The sequence below is a fragment of the Muscardinus avellanarius genome (assembly GCF_963383645.1).
Source record: "Muscardinus avellanarius genome assembly, chromosome: 10".
NCBI classification, from domain to species: Eukaryota; Metazoa; Chordata; class Mammalia; order Rodentia; family Gliridae; genus Muscardinus; species Muscardinus avellanarius.
Window position 1 is genome coordinate 77263041 of NC_137796.1, and position 17594 is coordinate 77280634.

Here is a 17594-nt window from a genome sequence, read left to right on the forward strand (position 1 = left end):
TCCTTGGGCTTCTGCATTTTTCTGTTCAGACTCACACAGCTCACCCAGAAATGGCTTCTTTGCCTTGGATCAAAATCCAGTGTCCTGGGCTTTGCCTTGATTGGGTCATTTTAGCTGTTGAGGACAGCAGGGGACATCACAAGCTAATGGGGGAGGGGTCATTCTCCAATATCTATAAAGATGCAGAGGGGCAAATGGAAGGTAGGGAAACAGCTTCAAAAAGGTACAAATCATTTGAAACTTTATTTATTTATATATTTATTTATTATTTATTTATTTATTTGTGCAGTACTGGGGATGGAACCCAGGAGCATTCTACTTCTGAGCTACAACCCCAGCCCTATTGTTTTGTAGTCTTTTATTTTTGAAACGGTGTCACTGAGTTGCAAAGGGCCTAGCTAAGTAGCTGAGGCTGTCCAGGAACCACGCTCCTAAGGTCTTGGCCTCTGGACTGCTGGGATTATAAGCATGGGCCACCTTGCCTGGTTTTTATTCTTTATTTTGAAACAGGGTCTCACTGAGTAGCAAAGGGCCTCACTAATTAGTAGCTGAGAAGCTTTGCCACCATGCCCGGCTTTAAAACTTTTTTTTTTTTTTTTTTTTGCGGGTCTGGGATGGAACCCAGAAGCATTTGACCTCCGAGCTGCATCCCCTGTCCAATTTTTTATTCTTTATTTTGAAACAGGGTCTCACTGAGTTGCAGAGGGCCTCACCAATTAGCTGAGGCTGTCCACGAACCCCGATCCTCCTGTCTCAGCCTCCCAAATGCTGGGATTACAAGCATGCGCCACCACGGCCGGCTCTGAAACGTTTTTCCTAGAACCATTACCTGGTTTTTGCCAAGGCTATTTGAAGAAGCCTGCAGGAGCGGCAAGATGAGGGACCCCTCCACATCTCAGTGCCAGGAGGGGTCGCCTCATGGAAATCTTAGCTAAAGTTCATCAGCAGGGACCGTGGGGCTTGTGTGGACAAGTCCAATCCTCCCAGCTGCCCCTCAGGGCAAGAGCTGCGTCTGGTGTAAATGGAAACAGGAAATGGTGACCTGGGATGGTGTTGGGAGTCTAGGCGACCAGCGCTTAGTGGGGGAGGACAGGGGCAAAGTAACCTCGAAGACATTTGGCCACGTCCTGCAGGAGGAACTCGAGGCGTGGAGGGTGGGGGGAGGGAGGGGTCGTTCTAGGCCGAAAGAACACGGGTCAGGGCTCCAAGACTCGGGCGGATGAGGGTGTGGCCACCCGAGGGCGTGAAGCCCCCACCCCGGGCCGGCTTTGGTGAGCCAGCTTCCAGAGCGCAGCCTTCATCCCGCCACATCTCCATCGATGAGGCCCAGGTCCGGACTGAAAGACGTCTGGGGACCACCCGGACCCCACCTGGGCTGCGAGGCCACCCCCTGGAAGGACCCGGGGAGACTGGAGGAGCCGAAGGGCAGGACGTCCCGGGCGGGGGTCGGGAGAGAGAGTTGGTCAGTGACTTCTCTGCCCGGAGCCTTCACCCCAGGTTTATAGCGAGGGCTCAGAGGATGAGGAGGGCGGGGCCGGGCCGCACCCGTGCCGTCTACACCCGCGGGGCCTGCAGATTCGCTGAGTTGCGCGGTCACCTCGAGTGGGAGCCGGGCCCGCGGTGGACGCGCCGGGCACTCGCCTGGCGGGGGCCCCCGCTGCTCAGGCCGCGCTGCCTGCCTCAGTTTCCCCTCCTAGGAAGCAGGACACGGCCGGGCGCGTCTGGGGCCCACGCGAGGCGGGTCCTGCAGCCGGAGCCCGGGGTGGGCGGCTCGGCCACGCCCCCGGCCACGCCCCGGCCACGCCCACGAGGAAGTGTCCGCGGAGCCCGCGGGGCGCAGAGCCGGCGAGGCGCGTCGACTGCCCAGAGTCCGCGGCCCGGAGGTGAGGGGCGCTGGGGCCCGGGGTGGGGGGCGGCCCCGCGGGCGGGGGCGCGGGGTCCCTCCCGGCGGCCGACCTGGGGCCCCGGCCGCCCGCAGCCCCGGGCGGCGCCCCGGCCGCTTCCCCTCCATCCTCCCGCCTTTGGGCGCGGCCGGGAGCTGAGCTGGCGCCGCCGCCGTCCGGGTCGGGCCGGGGTCTGAGCCCGCGGGGGTCGCGGCGAGCCGACCGGCGCCCCCCCCCTCCGGCCTCGGCCCGGGACCGGCGCCCGCCCCGCGGCGGTGCAGCCCCGAGGCGAGCATCCGGGCTGGGGCCCACGGCCAGCTCTATCCTTCGCTGCCTGGCGAGCCGCCTGACCTCTGTGGGCCTCAACTTTCCTTATCCGGAAAATGGGAACTTTTCAGATTTTGAGGCTTAAATGCGAGAAAGTGTGACCCTTGGCCGTGCGCCAAGTGCCAGCAGGCCGCCCAGGTGGACCTGACCTTGGGATTTGGCGTGGGGAGCTCACGCGGTGCCACTGAGGCGCTGGGTGACTTGGAGGGGAGCAGTGCTGTTGTCTGAGCCTCTTTCCTCCTGTACAAAATGAAGAAGGGAAAAAAAACTATTCTCAGGCTGGCTTCAGGGCTGAAAGAGAAGGTGTGTGTGCAAGTCCTGGGCAAACTAAAGGCTCTCTCTGACCACGCCAGTGAAGTTAGTTTCTTACCCACGGCTTTGGACAGAGTCCATTGATGGGTTTTTTCCTAATTGCTAAATAGCATCCCACCGTGGGTTGTTTTTTCCCCTTGTTTTGGTTTTGTCTTTTGTGGTGCTGGGGAAGAAACCCAGGTCTTCCCACAGGCTAGACAAGTGCTCCCCTGAGCTACACTCCCAGCCCCCAACAAGCCAATATCACAATTCACTCTTTTTATCTTTGTAGTCTCACCCTGACACTGATGTAAAGAGGGTTTTAAATGGATATCTTGCTTTAAAAGAAAAAGTCGGTGGCTGTTTTCTTAGTACCAAAATGGATGTACGTGGCCAAGATTGTCAACAGTTTTTCAGTTCCTGTGAATGTTACTCTGCTCTGTTTGTTCTTGACACATTGAGAGTTATCACACTGCTCTTTAGAAAGACCCAACCAATTAACAAGGAATAAGAGGATTTCTCTACAGTCCTGCCAGCACTGAGTTTTATGTGTTTTGGGGTTTTGTTTTGATTATTTTAATTGGTGCTTTGGGGTGCCTTGTGATTGTTTTAATCTGTGTTTCTTGACTTTGCCTGTTTGTAAGACTTCAAGAGCTGAGGCCCGGAGGAGGGATTGGGGGTAGCAAGGGCTGCTCACCACCCAGGCTCCTACCCACAACAGGAAGTTGAGTAACCGCTTTGCACCCTTGCAAAATGGCTTGCTGGCAGTTCCCTCCAAGTGCCTGAGCTGGGCGGGGACTTCCTGGATTGCCTCTAGAGCCAAGGTCCTTGCTGCAGGCAACTCCTGCTTACTTTAGCCTCAAATACGGCCAAACCAATGGATTTCGGGAAGCCCACCAAAGCCAGGCAAGAAAGGACCTACAAGCCTGCACCCCATCTGGCCTCAGCCTTTTCTGGATAATAAAGATAATGGAAGAAACTTGGCTGAGGACACTCCACCAGGATGGAGAAACCAGAATTTAAATCCAGCACTTCAGGAAAGGAGCACTGAGACTAGACCTGGAAGAGTACCCCCCCACACACACACACACATAGTCTTACCTTGCAAGGGAAGCTGCATCCTTCCCTCCTGTATCCACGGAAAGGGCCCTCCAAGGTGGAAGTTTCTAAGCGTTTCCAACAATTAACACCATTAGGAGAAAAATTAGAACATATATTCCACCCTCTGCTTGGTGTGAACCCAGTGATGTTTTACCTCAGAACTGTACATCCAGTCCTGTTATATATATATTTATAACTGGATATATTTATAACTGTTATATATATATTTATAACTGTTTTTTTTATATATATATATTTATATTTATGCTGGAGATGGAACCCAGGCGTCTTCTACCTCTGGGCTATACTCCCAGACCTATTTCATATTTCATTTGGAAACAGGGTCTCACTAAGTTGCTGAGAGCCTCACTAAGTAGCTGAGGCTGGCTTCGAACCTGTGCGATCCTCCTGTCTCAGCCTCCCAAGTACTGGGTTTGCAAGTGCGCGCCACCACGCCCGGCTTTATTTCATATTTCATATTTCATATTTCATTTGGAAACAGGGTCTCGCTAAGTTGCTGAGAGTCCCACTAAATTACTGAGGCTGTCCTCTAACTTGAGATCCTCCTGTCTCAACCTCCAAAGTACCGGGATTACGGGTGTGTGCCACCATACCCAGCCTCAGAGCCTAGGCTGTAAATTCTTAAGGATCACGTATGTGCATGTGTAGCTGAAGTAATACAGCATAGTCCTTATCCCCGAAGACAGACATCAGGAAAAGGATCTGATCGATTCATTCAGCTACATTTAAGAATTATTTATAGTCGGGCATGGTGACGCACGCTTGTAATCTCCGTGCTCGGGAGGCAGACAGGAGGATCGCGCAGGTTCGAAGCCAGCCGCGTGCTCTGGCTTAGGAGACCCTGTTTCCAAATAAAAATGTAAAAAATAGGTCTGGGAGTGTAGCCCGGAGCTGGAAGGGCTTCCAGGAACCCCAGTACCACCAAAAAAAAAAAAAAAAAGAATTATTTATGGAGCTCCTACCATGTGCAGGCAGACACCCTAATCAGTGCTCAGGAAACATGTATGAACAGATGAAGACCACTGCCCTCCCAGAGCTTTTCTGTTCAGCTACAGAATATAATAAGAAAAAGGTTTTTTCACTGCGTACCTGTAAGTCCCAGTACTTCAGAGGCTGAGGAGGGAGGATCTAGCCCAGAAATTTGAGTGCTGCCTGTGCAACAGAGTGCCCAGTATAAGCACTGGTGTATTTTATTTTATTTTATTTTGTGCTATTTTGAAACAGGGTCTCTCTAGGTTGATGGGAGTCTCTCTATGTACTGAGGCTGTCCTCAAACTTGTGGTCCTCCTGTCTCAGCCTCCCAAGTACTGGATTACAGGCATGCCCCATTACGGTTGGCCTTTGTCTTTTAGGCAGTATTTTTGTTTGCTTGTTTTACAATGCTGGGGATGGATGGAACCCAAGACCTGTCTTTTTTTTTTTTTTTTTTTTTTTGTACTAGGATTGAACCCAGGGGCATTCTACCTCTGAGCTATAACCTATCCTTTTATTTTATTTTTAAAATTTTGAAATGGGTCTCGCTAAATTCCTGAGGGTGTCCCTAAATTGCTGAGGCTGGCCTTGAACCTGTAATCATACATTCTCAGCCTCCCACATACAGAGATTACAGGGGTGCGCCACCACACTTGGCTGAGACCACTTGTCTTTGCTGGTACAGGGCACTTGTGGGGTAAGTACTCCTGGAAGTAGGGCTTTCCAGCCTGGCTGGCAGGTGGACTGTGGAAGGGGTTTGACCCACGCTCCCCCGCCCTGCCTCACCCACTTGCAGGGTGCATGCAGTCCCAGTGTCCTTCACCTCCAGGGGCCCTTCTCTTACTCCTCAGTGGACAGAGAGGCTTGAGTCAGGCGGGTTCACAGGGCCACAGGTCAGGTGGATGGGAGGAGCTGAATTCCGCCCCCAGCACAGGGAAGTGGATAGTAGTCTCCCCTCCCCCATGCCTTTCCTCCACCGGGAACCAGGGAACCAGAGCAGAGGCCTGATGTCAGCACACTAGGCGAAGCTGCCCCAGCCATACTTTCCTCCTGAGCTCTGCAGCAGGGGGGTTGGCAAGCAGTGGGCAGGCACCGCACACACCCACTTTGGTAGGATGGAGGTTTTCCTGGGAATGATAAGGCCAAAATTCCTGAAGCACGAGGGGGGGTAGGCTGTGACGCTGCTTCCTGGGTCTGACCGTGGGCCAGCCCCATGGGCCCCAAGCAGAGAGGCCCAGAGCCCTAAGGACTCGCCCTTCTTGGGCCTCTGCTTCCTCATTTGGAAGATGAAGGGGTTGGGGAGTCACTGCCTGGGCCCTGCTGGTTTCAGTTGCTTTGCAGAAGTAACAAAAAGGGGGAAGTGAGTCTTCTCTCCCACCCCCTTCACCCCTCTCCCCTGCCCCTCTAAGGTGTTAGTTCTGTCTGAATTCATGCTAAAGTGTAATTGGCTGGTAGTGTGGTCAGAACCTTCCTCCTCGCTCAGCCCTGGGCCACCCTGGGAGCACTCAGGCCTGCTGACCTGGCTCAGGGCTCCGGTGTTGCCTTCAGGGCCTGTGCCTTACACAAATAGGACTGAGAGTCCATGACCATGCCTGTAATTCCAGGACTTGGGAGGCTGAGACAGTAGGATTGCAGGTTCACGACCAGCTTCGGCAACTCAGTAATTTAGTGAGATCCTGTTTCAAAATAAAAAATAAAATAGGGCTGGTGATATAGCTCAGAGGTAGAATAACCCTGAGTTCAAAGCCCAGTACCACAGAAGAAAAAAGAAGAAGCCACAGAAGGGGAGGGAGGCTGGGGAGGCAGCTGTGGTGGCAGCAGGGTGCGCGCTCTGTGTGAGGTGGAACGCGCATGCCAAGGGTGCTGCGGGCACAGTGTCCCTGCATGTGTGCAAACAGTGCTTGCATATGTGGGAAGCAGAGTGCATGTGTGACCTGAGCCGTGTGTGTATGCACACGTGTGTGCGCTCCCTTGTCCTCTTTCTCAGCCTGTGTTCACCACGAATCCACTTGAGGCTTTATTCTAGGCATGGGGGAAATGGGTACAGTCCCCCAACACACACACGCACACAAACTTACAACTTTTGCACTTGCATGTGTGTGTGTGTGTGTGTGTGTGTTATTCTACCCCAGGAACCTTCCAGAGTGCCCTGCTGTACATAGAAGCAGATGCCTTGCACCTGGGCGGGCAGGCGGTAAGCCGAGGCAGGGGCGCTTTGTGCCACGTATCTCAGACGAATGGCAGCAGTGAGGGCAAGAGCGGGGAACGTGGGCATCTGTGGGGAGCACATCTGCAGGCCCAGGAATTGCTAGTGCCGGCGCTGAGGTAGCAGGGTGCCCACAGGCCCCGGGATCAGCCTCTGGCCTGGTTTGGGATTGACTCTTAAATGGAAAAAGCCAGGCGAGGTAGTGCACACCTATTATTTTGGGAGACTGAGACAGGAGGATGGTGGGTTTGAGGCTAGCCTCCACAATTTAGCAAGACCCTCAACAACTTATACCCTATTTCAAAATAAAAACATAAAATGGTCTGGGGGTGTAGCTGAGAGGTAGAATGTCCCTGGGTTCTATCCATAGCACACAAAAAAAGTAAAATTGGATAAACCGAGGCTGGATGCCATCATATCTATTACTGAGCAAGAGTGGCCATTTCTTGAACACCCATGAAGTGCCAGGTGTGGCATATCATCTTACTTTATTTTTATTTACCCTCTCAACATCTAGGGGCGGAGGCAGGATTCTTTTTTTTTCTTTTTTTTTGCGGTACTGGGGATAGAACCCAGGGGCATTCTACCTCCAAGCTACACTTTCAGCCCGATTTTTTATTCTTTATTTTGAAACAGGGTCTCACTGAACTGCAAAGGGCCTCACTAAGTAGCCGAGCTGTCCAAGAACCGCGATCCTCCTGTCTCAGCCTCCCAAACACTGGGATTACAAGCGTGGCTGCCACGCCCGTCAGGAAGCATGTTCTGAGAAGCGAGTGATGCTGGCCAGCAGTGCCGCAGGGCTCCTTCACGCCCAGGCCCCCACTACTATGGGAGGCTGAGTCCAGGAGGCCGGCAGAGCATCATGCCTTTGGGGAAGTGACGTTCTCCTTGGGTCTTTCTGGGTGGATATGTCTTTGCAAAATAGGACAGGAGTGGGCTTTGGCCAGCAGAGCAAGGCTAGCCGGCAGGTGTGGATGGGACCGACCTGGAAGACATTCTGGCTAGAAGAGAGAGCCACGTGGGCAAAAGCGGGAGGTGGGGAAGAGCAATGGGGGGACCCATAACTGCAGGGCAGCAGGGAGATGGTGGCATGCCCCCACCCTTCAAGCCAGGAGGGCTCTGCTGGAGCTCCTTGGCAGGGAGGCTGGGGACAGCTGGCGGGAGCTGGCTGCCCTCTGCCAGGCTGTACTGACCTGGCCATGCAGGAGCTGATCTCAAGGGCTGTGCTTGCCCCCTCCCTCCTCCAGGCACCCCGCTGTCTCCAGTACCCCTTTCCTCTCCATGGCCAGACCACCCAGGAGCCTGCGCCTCCTCCCAGAGCAGGTGCAGGGCGTGTCTGCCTCTGCCCTGCCCTGCCACCCTCGCAGTGGGAGTAGACCAGAGCCCCAGGTGTGGAGGGCCAGCCTGCTGTGCTGGCTGGTTACAGGATGGCTACGTTTCGTCTTGACCCCTTCCTTGTCAGTGGAGGTGGGGAGCCAATCTATGAGGAAACTGAGGCCAGCTGACAAGTGACGGGCCTGCCTCTCGCAGGGTTAAGACCCTGCTCGGGGGCGCATCTTCATCTGCAGCCCATCTCCCTCCCCCACCCATCCCACCCTTTGCTCCCTGGGGCCACAGAGCCATCCTGTAATGCCTGCTGTCGTATGAGGAGAGAAACAGGCTCCAGGAGGGAAAGCCGCGTGCCAGGCCTATCCGGAGGCCAGGGTAGCCCTGCCGCCCTTCCCTGCAAACTGCTGCCCCTCTGAACCCAGGGGCCCTTCCTGGTGCGGAGCCCAGGGGGTCAGCTGAGGACTGCTCTTTGGGCCGTGGCAGGACCCACTTGGATTCTCTTCTCTTCTCTTGGGTGCAGGAGCTAAGTGGCCATGGCCTACCACAGCTTCCTGGTGGAGCCCATCAGTTGCCATGCCTGGAACAAGGACCGCACCCGTGAGTGCCTGCTGCCTGGACAGCCTCGCGTTGGTGGGGGGTAGGCCCCGGACTCCTGGAGCCCACAGCCTGGGTGCTCCTGGAGGAAGGAGCAAGCCGGGTGTCAGGCAGGCCGGCCGAAGGCGGGGCAGGTGGAGAGGCGGTGCAGACTGGCCCCTGCTCTGGGTTCTGCTGTAAGGGGGCTGGGGGCACTCAGGAAGTGCAGGTGGCAGGCTGCGGTGGTGGGTGGTAGAGGAAGCCATCAAGAATAACAGAAGCTGAGGGGAAGGCCATGGAGGCAGAGGGACTGTTTTAAAAAAGATGTCCAAAAGGACCTTTCGGAAGAGGTGACATTTGCAGAGACCCAAAGAGGGTGAGGGAAGCAGCCAGATGGAAGCCCAGGGAGGGGCAGGCATGGGCGCCTGGGAGCAGCCGGAGACCCTGGCTGGACCTGAGGGGGAAGAGGGGTGAGAGCAGAGCAGTGGCCGGGGAGCGGCCCCAGGTCATGACGCTGCTGTGGACCGTGGGGGCAGGTGCTGGGTGTGGTTGGGGCCCAGCAGGACCTGGGGCTTCAGAGGAGAGCCTGAAGGGTGTTCCTGGTGAGGGGTCATGGACACCGGTGCGGGGCAGATGTCCTCCTCCCCTTCCCTGAAGCCCTTTCATCTCCCCTGCAGAGATTGCCATCTGCCCCAACAACCACGAGGTGCACATCTATGAGAAGAGTGGGGCCAAGTGGACCAAGGTCCACGAGCTCAAGGAGCACAACGGGCAGGTGACAGGTGGGCCAGGCCTGCTGGGACCGTGGTCCTGGAAGGAGGCAGGGGAGCAGGGCGGGGCGGCTGGGGCCATCCCTTCATTCACTGTATTAGGTAGGAGAGTCCGGGTTGCTAACAACAGGACTATGATTGAAACTGGCTTAAATTATAAAGGAGCTGTGGGCTTCAGAAGAGCCTTGATCAGCAGCTCAGCATTACCAAGCAGTTTTTCTCTGTCTTGCCTTTGCCCTCAAGCTTGGGAGCGCTGCCACCCGCTCTAATACACTCCAGTAGAGACCCCGGTCCTCCAAACAGCATTGAATCTGGGCAAAAAGCATGCCTGCCAGGCAGAGGTGGCCTCCTTCCGAATTGTGGCTTTACTGCAGAGCTATACCCTCTTCATGGTCCCTCCATCCCACCCGCCACAGGCATCGACTGGGCCCCTGAGAGTAACCGCATCGTGACGTGTGGCACGGACCGCAACGCCTACGTGTGGACACTGAAGGGCCGCACGTGGAAGCCCACGCTCGTCATTCTGCGCATCAACCGCGCCGCCCGCTGCGTGCGCTGGGCACCCAACGAGAACAAGTTCGCTGTGGGCAGTGGCTCCCGAGTCATCTCCATCTGCTATTTTGAACAGGAGAATGACTGGTGCGTGCCTGGGGAGGGCCAGCGGGGCTGGGAGGGATGAGCCTGCAGACCTAGGGGCAGTACTGAAGTGTCCCAGAAAGCACGGGTTCACATGTCGGGACCCCTGCTCACGTTGTGGCCCCAGGAAGTCTGTCTCTCTGGGAGTCATCGATGAGGCAGGGGGATGCTGCAGAGTCCCCAGGGGGTCCCACCACTTCAACCTGATAAGGAGGACATAGACCATGCCAGGGCACTCCGGGGACCACGCTAATCCCTGCTCCCACTCGGGCACTGACTTCCTGTGGACTGGGTCTGTCATCCACCCCACTTACAGATGAGCAGAGTAAGACCCTGTGGCAGTCACTTGCCCTGGAGGCCTAGCCTATCAGACTGCAGGGGCCAGGAGGGAGTACGGCCTGAGTCTGGGACAGATGACTCTGGGAGGCTTAAAGGAGACAAGGTGCCGGGCATGGTGGCACATGCTTGTAATCCCAGTACTTGGGAGGCTGAGACAGGAGGATCGCAGGTTGGCAGTCAGCTGCAGCTACATAGTGAGGCCCTCCGCAACTTAGACCCTGTTTCAAAATAAAAAATAAAACAGGGCTGGGGGTGTAGCTTGAAATTAGAATTCCTCTGGGTTCAATCTCCAGTACCACAAAATCAATAAAGGAGGCAAGGCATAGAGCTCCCACCCCAGGGGGGCCCAGCACAGCTCCCTTCAGTCCCCAGGGGACAGCTCTGAGTGCCCCTCTGCCTGACCCCCTCGCCCCTCTGGCCACATGTCCAGGTGGGTGTGCAAGCACATCAAGAAGCCCATCCGCTCCACCGTCCTCAGCCTGGACTGGCACCCCAACAATGTGCTCCTGGCCGCCGGCTCCTGCGACTTCAAGTGCAGGTGAGGTGGGCAGCCACGAGGGGAGGCTGGTGGGGAGCACTCCTGGACCAGCTCCAGGGCTGTGTGTTCCCAGTGGGTGACCTCAGTGGGACAGCTGTGAGGGCTCGCTATGGGGGAGAATCACCGTGTCCTGTCTATACCCACCCCAAGTGTCAGCAGTCTTCTGAAGCCCTCCTCTTCCGCCTCCACCCTGATAACGCCCTGCCTTCTGTCTCAAGGGGAGTGAGTGGGTGTGCTTATTCATACTGAGGCAGGAATGACTGAGAAGCTGGAGCAGTCCTGGCTTCGTTATCTTAAGGTCTGGAATGTAAGAGTCTCCAGTCGCCATTGTTTCTCACTTGAGCACCTGGATCTCCCTGGGCCACTCAGCCCCAGTTCCTTGCAGCCCCAGGCAGACAGCTTCCCCCATGTCTGAGTCCCCAGTTGGGAAACAGCAGGCACCAGGAGCCACTTCTGAGGCCCTGGGCAGAGGGGCCTGGAGCTGCAGGTGGATCTAGAGGTTAATGTTAGGGGAGTAAAGTGGTGGGAGGGTGGGGCCAGCATGGTTGGATTAAGGCCCAAAGCAGGAGAGGAGGGGAGAGGCATCCCAGGGCTGGCCGTGGAGTGCCCAGCATGATGGGGACCAGCTGCTCTTGGGGCCATGCCAGTCGCAGATGGTCGGCTCTCAAGTTAGGTCTTCTGGGGCTCTGGGAATTCATGGGGTGCTCAGCGGGGGGACGCTTGGCCCCACCTTATTGCACAGAGGGGTCACTGAGACCGAGACCTGTTATACACGAGGACCAGGCCTTGCAGAGCAAGGTCTAGAACTTACGGGCTCCTAACTTGGTGCTCTGGTGGTGGGGGAAGCTGCTTTATTGGCCTGGTGTGGAAGACACACACACACACACACACACACCCCTCACTCTCCCTCCCTCTCCTCTCCTCTGCTCTCCTCTGTGCTTGTCCTGGCAGGATCTTCTCCGCCTACATCAAGGAGGTGGAGGAGCGGCCAGCCCCCACACCGTGGGGTTCCAAGATGCCCTTTGGTGAGCTGATGTTTGAGTCCAGCAGTAGCTGTGGCTGGGTGCATGGTGTCTGCTTCTCAGCTAGTGGGAGCCGTGTGGCCTGGGTCAGCCACGACAGCACCGTGTGCCTGGCTGATGCTGACAAGAAGATGGCGTGAGTACCCCGGCTGGGCTGGGCTAGGCTGGGGAGCAGCCAAGGCACAGCAGGAGAGGGCGGTGTGGCCAACCTCTTTCCCTTCCTCAGTGTTGCAACCCTGGCCTCAGAAACGCTGCCGCTGCTGGCGGTCACCTTCATCACTGAGAACAGTTTGGTGGCAGCGGTAAGCACTCTGGCTGGGGTGGCGGGGGCTAGTAGCAGCAACTCTCCACTCTTTACCCCTTCCTACCTCTCTCTCCCTTGCCCCACTTCTTCCTTTCCCTCCTTTCTTTCCTTACATCTTTTCATCCACATATCTACATTGGGCAGAATAGGTGGGGTTATGCTGCCGTTAACAAAACTAATTTGCCGTAGTTTAATACAGCAAACATTTATTTTTGCTTAAATTTTATATCCAGTGTAAGTGGGCCCTGATGGAGGCTTGGTCTCCAGTATGCTTCCCAGCTGCCTTAAGGATGAGAGGGAAGTATAGAATCATACCCTGGATCCTAACATTTCTACTTACATTTTACTACCCAATTCCAATGACAGAGCCACTCTTAACTCAAAGGGTGTATGTGTAGAGGTGGGGAGGGCAGGTTTACCAGGTGTCCAGAAAGGGCACTGCTCTCTTGGTCCCCTTTCACCCTTCTGCAAACATAATGTGGGGGTGCCAGAGGCAGATCAGGCCTACTTTCTTTTCTAGAGGAGCATCCAGCTACAGGGCCTCCCCCAGAGAATATTATCTCCCTGAAGAGTCCCAGACAAGCCTCAGCTAGATACTGGCCTTGCTGGGGGAGGGAGGGGACAGCCCTCACCCCATATCCATCCCCAGTTGATATACCTGGGATTGAGGCTGCATCCTCATCCCTGAGCTGGGGCATGGATCTCCTGGTAGCAGTAGCTCCATCAAAGCCACTAACTGGCCTTGGGGCCACTAGATGCCCCCCAGTGTGGCACCTCCCCTCTGGTCTCAGCTCCTAGTGCAGAGAATGGGAGTGCAGTCTGGCCTAGCAGGCATTCCAGTGGCACCCCTGCCCTTCTGCAGGGCCACGACTGCTTCCCGGTACTGTTTACCTACGACAGTGCTTCAGGGACTCTGAGCTTCGGCGGGCGGCTGGATGTGCCGAAGCAGAGCTCGCAGCGTGGCTTGACAGCCCGTGAGCGATTCCAGAACCTGGACAAGAAGGCGAGCTCCGAGGGCAGCGTGGGCACGGGCGCCGGGCTGGACTCGCTGCACAAGAACAGCGTCAGGTGAGGGCCGGCCTGCTGTGGGAAGGGCATCTGACAGCTGGCCCCGGTTGCATTTTTACACAGCTGGGTGGTGTCTCTGGAGTGGCCAGGCAGTGACCCTGTAGAATCCTTGTGGCCAGTCCTATCTCTAGAACCTGAGGGTCCTGCTACAGCTCCCTAAGAGCTAGGAAGGGAAAGACCTCTAAAACCCCAAAGCTGCCAATCCCAGGGGTCCACCCCACCGGCAGGGAGGAGTCAACTTTCTGACAGAGCCCCTCAGCTAGCTGGGGCCCGTGGCTGCCTTAGGCGGAACACTGTCACAACACGATGGAGGTTCTTTAGAACCAGCCCACGTCTTCCCAACCCCATTTCTTTTTCCCTGTCCCAGCTGCTGCTAGCACTTCGTGCATTCCCCAGACCTCGAGTGACTGGCTCCACTTGCTTGGACTACCCCAAACTCTTCTTCCCAGGCCATGTCCCCCTCCCAGCCTGCCTTGCTGGGCACATTCCATCTTTGTACGTCTTACAGGAGCTCCTGATGGGCAGACTGTGACCCTAAACTCCCTGTCCTCCTTACAGTCAGATCTCCGTGCTCAGTGGGGGCAAGGCCAAGTGCTCACAGTTCTGCACGACAGGCATGGATGGCGGCATGAGCATCTGGGATGTGAAGGTGAGGCTCGCTGCACCCCAGCTTCCTGCCAGCCCCCTGGGGTTGACCTTCCCCTCTGTTCTCTCTTGCCCTGAAGGACCCACCCTTCACTCCCACATGAGGGTGCTGCATGGGTACTGGGGTGGGAGCAGCTCCTTGACCTCGGGGCCTGCAAGCCCCTTGGCTGGGGTTCAAGCCCAGGTCTGCCATCCTCCAAAGACCAGGTTCTGGTCTCTGTGCTGGGGCTGAGATGGGTGTGAAGGCATGGGATGTCTGCAGAACAGCTAAGAACCAGTCCATCCCACCTTCTTGTAGAGCTTGGAGTCAGCCTTGAAGGATCTCAAGATCAAATGACCTGTGAGGAATGCTGTACCCATCCCAGCGGCTGGGAAAAGGGGCAGTGAGGGGCCGAGGGAGGCTTTGCTGAATGCTTCTAGGGTACCAGTATGGGCCCCATAGGAGCTGCTCCCTCAGAAGGGAGGGCGTGGGTGGGGAGCTTTTCTTACCTATTCAAGGAACATGTGCCTTTTCTTAAAGAAATGCTTTCATTTACTGTAAAAAAAATACCACCAAAGCACAATGCTGGTCATGAACTGCTTCAGAATGTTGAGATAATAAAACTATAGTTGTGGACATGTTTGCCTGTGTGTTTGGAGGGAGAAATTGGATTTTGTAAGGGCATAAACTGCTTGCCAGTAAAATTGATCTTTACACCAAAGAGGACCATTCCCAAACTTTGCCCCTACAGTCTAGCCAGAATCAAGCAACTTTCATGTCACTCACTCAGTAATCAGATTCATAGACAAAGGGGTTGCATATTCCAAGCTGGCTCTGGGCCTTAATGAAATTTGATTTCTCCATTATGAGATAGGCAGTTGATTTTTGATAAATGCTTTTTTTTTTTTTTTTGGCGGGTTTGGGGATGGAACCCAGGGGCATTTGACCTCTGAGCTACATCCCCTGCCCTATTTTTTATTCTTTATTTTGAAACATGGTCCCACTAAGTTGCAGAGGGCCTAAGTAGCTGAGGCTGTCCACGAACCATGATCCCCCAGTCTCAGCCTCCCGAAGGCTGGGACTACAAGGGTGTGCCACTACGCCCGGCTTAAATGATTTTTTTTTTTTTTTTTTTGGTGGTATTGGGGTTCCTGGAAACCCTTCTACCTCCAGGTTACACTCCCAGACCTATTTTATATATATATATTTTTAAATTTGAAAACAGGGTCTCTTAAGCCAGCCTCGCTGGCTTCGAACCTGCGCGATCCTCCTGTCTCCGGCCTCCCAAGCACAGGGATTACAAGTGTGCGCCACCAAAACTGGCTTTAAATGCTTATTTTTTAAGACCTCTCCCCAACCATCAGTCCAGCCCACACTGAAGGGCAGAGAGGCATTTACATACCTTTGGTGGCTTTGCTCAGATATGTAGATGTGGGACCCAGCAATATCCAATGTTCTTCCTTCTCTCCAGTCCTAAGCAGCATGCTTCTCCCCTACTATAAAAGTATCAAGAAGCACTCTTGTTTGATTTCAGGCCTCTGCAGGACTCTGCTGGCCATTCTCAGACATGCAGCCTCAGAGGGGCATGTGTTGGCTTAACAATGACAGGTTTGAGCTGGGTGTGGTGGCAAATGCTTGTAATCTCGGTATTTGGGAAACTGAGGCAGGAGGATCACAGATTCAAAGCCAGCCTCAGCAACCTAGTGAGACCCTGTTTCCAAATAAGAAAACCAGGCTGGGGGCTCAGCTTGGAGGTAGAATGCCCCTGGGTTCAAACCTCAGTACCACAAAAAAAGGAAAAATAGAGCTAGGGATGTAGATCAGAGGTAGAATGACCCTGGGCTCAATCCCCAGAACACACACACACACACACACACACACACACACACACACACACACACACGGAGGGGGGGGGAGTGTTGCATGGTGATGCATGCCTGTAATCCCAGTAATTTGGGAGGCTAAGACAAGAGAATCACAGATTTGAGGCCAGCTACAGCACTTAAACTCTGTTTTCAAGAAAAAAAAAAATTTAAAGGGCTGGGAGCATAACTCAGAGGTAGAGTGCCTTGGGTCCAATCCCCAGTACAAAAAAAAAAAAAAAAAAAAAAAAAAGAGCCCGACAACAGGGACACCTGCTGAAGTGGAAGCCACAAGACAAATGCTTCCACAGGAATTCTCGTCCACATGCACCCATGTATGCAGACACCGTGGAAGTCCTTGTCTCTGGCTTCCCACAAGGCATTCTGACCAGGGGAAACCTGTAACACACAGCCTCTCCAGGCTAGCCATGCACACAGACCTCCTCCAGATTCCTGGAGGGTTCCCACTTCATCACCACCACGCCTCCAGGGCCCACAATGGACCAGTACACCTTACCAGTCAGCTCATCCATCTTGCTGGAAGGCCTTGAATGTGGGCAGCTGCTACATGGCCTCAGGGAAGGGGGAGGAGCACTGGCAAGATCTCTGAGGTAATTCTTGTTCCTCAGGGGCCAGGGCTTGTGGGAAGCTAGGGCAAGCTGTGGATCTCCCCAGGGGCTCTCAACTGACCTCCAACATGGCCAGGCCCAGGGGCACATGGTAGAAGTGCTGGGAGTTAGAGGCTCAGTGCTATCTCTGTTAAATCATTCTGCCTGACCTCAGGCAGATCACAAGCCACTTGGCACCCATCACATCAAAAGACCCACCAGCTCTTGGGACCATGCAGAGGATGCAATTGTTCTTAAACAGATGGGGCAGGGGCAGGACAGGTAGGGTGTGGGGTTACCCTTCACCAAATCTACAGGCAGCTCACTTGCCAGCGCTTAAGCCCCAGTTTCCCCACTGCCAGATCCCACACACAATGACAAGGGTAAAGAAGGGGTAACTTTGCGTGAGTGGTAGCCATCAGCTTTTGGGAGGCTTCTTCCACATCATGCTGTCACCACCAGGGGGCAGCAGAGGGAGGCTTGGTTCTGCTTCAGCCTACGGTGGTGAGAGCTCTCTCTCTGCTGACCTGGGGTCCAGTCCCTGCACCCTGCTTGCACAGCCTCAGGGTGTGTTTTCTGTGTGCCCTGAACAATGTCGGTGCACCTGCCTGAGAGTAATGCCATGTGTAAAATGGCTCTGGCAGAGGAGCTTAAAGACAAATTGCAAAACAAGATTACGATAATGTCAAGTTTAATCTGCCAAATATACAAGTTGAATTTGTGGAGCATGTTTTGCCTGGGTGCTGCACAATAAACAGAGGTTTCTTGAAATGATCAATGGGAAGGGCTAAAAATGGCCACTAACCCTGGCCAGGTGGGCAGGGATGAGGCAGGGAAGAGTAGAGAGGAGGCATCAGTTGGAGGGGACTGGCCAGGGACAAGCCATGACCCTCAGGGATCCAGGGTCACAGCCTCCCAGGTGACAGCCTCTCTCTGAGTGAGCACCCAAGCAACCCAGACTGAGGCTGGTTGTCCCAAACTTGTCAGCAGCTGCCCCCGGGCATGACCAACCACCCACTTTACGTGCAATCTACCAGACAAACAGAAGCTCTTCTTACCCTTCCCCCCAGGTACCCTCCTCCCCCAACCAGGGTTCTGAATCCTAAAAACAGCAAAAAC

General features: G+C 54.9%; 1 protein-coding gene across 1 annotated transcript; it reads left to right on the top strand.

The window, feature by feature from the left end:
* The first annotated feature begins 1837 nt into the window (after positions 1 to 1837).
* ARPC1B (actin related protein 2/3 complex subunit 1B) lies at positions 1838 to 14423 on the top strand. Its single transcript, XM_080703343.1, has 10 exons — positions 1838 to 1883; positions 8651 to 8727; positions 9381 to 9485; positions 9890 to 10112; positions 10879 to 10986; positions 11938 to 12144; positions 12235 to 12310; positions 13175 to 13380; positions 13939 to 14029; positions 14324 to 14423. Exons 2-10 carry the CDS (start codon positions 8664 to 8666, stop codon positions 14360 to 14362), a joined length of 1119 nt encoding a protein of 372 aa, XP_080559469.1. The 5' UTR covers positions 1838 to 1883; positions 8651 to 8663; the 3' UTR covers positions 14363 to 14423.
* The last annotated feature ends 3171 nt before the right edge of the window (positions 14424 to 17594 follow it).

Coding starts and splice junctions, on each gene's coding strand:
- ARPC1B (XM_080703343.1), top strand. CDS start 8,664: ATGGCCTACCACAGCTTCCTGGTGGAGCCCATCAGTTGCCATGCCTGG. Junction 10,113..10,878: donor TTTGAACAGGAGAATGACTG/GTGCGTGCCTGG, acceptor CCACATGTCCAG/GTGGGTGTGCAAGCACATCA. Junction 12,311..13,174: donor AGAACAGTTTGGTGGCAGCG/GTAAGCACTCTG, acceptor GCCCTTCTGCAG/GGCCACGACTGCTTCCCGGT.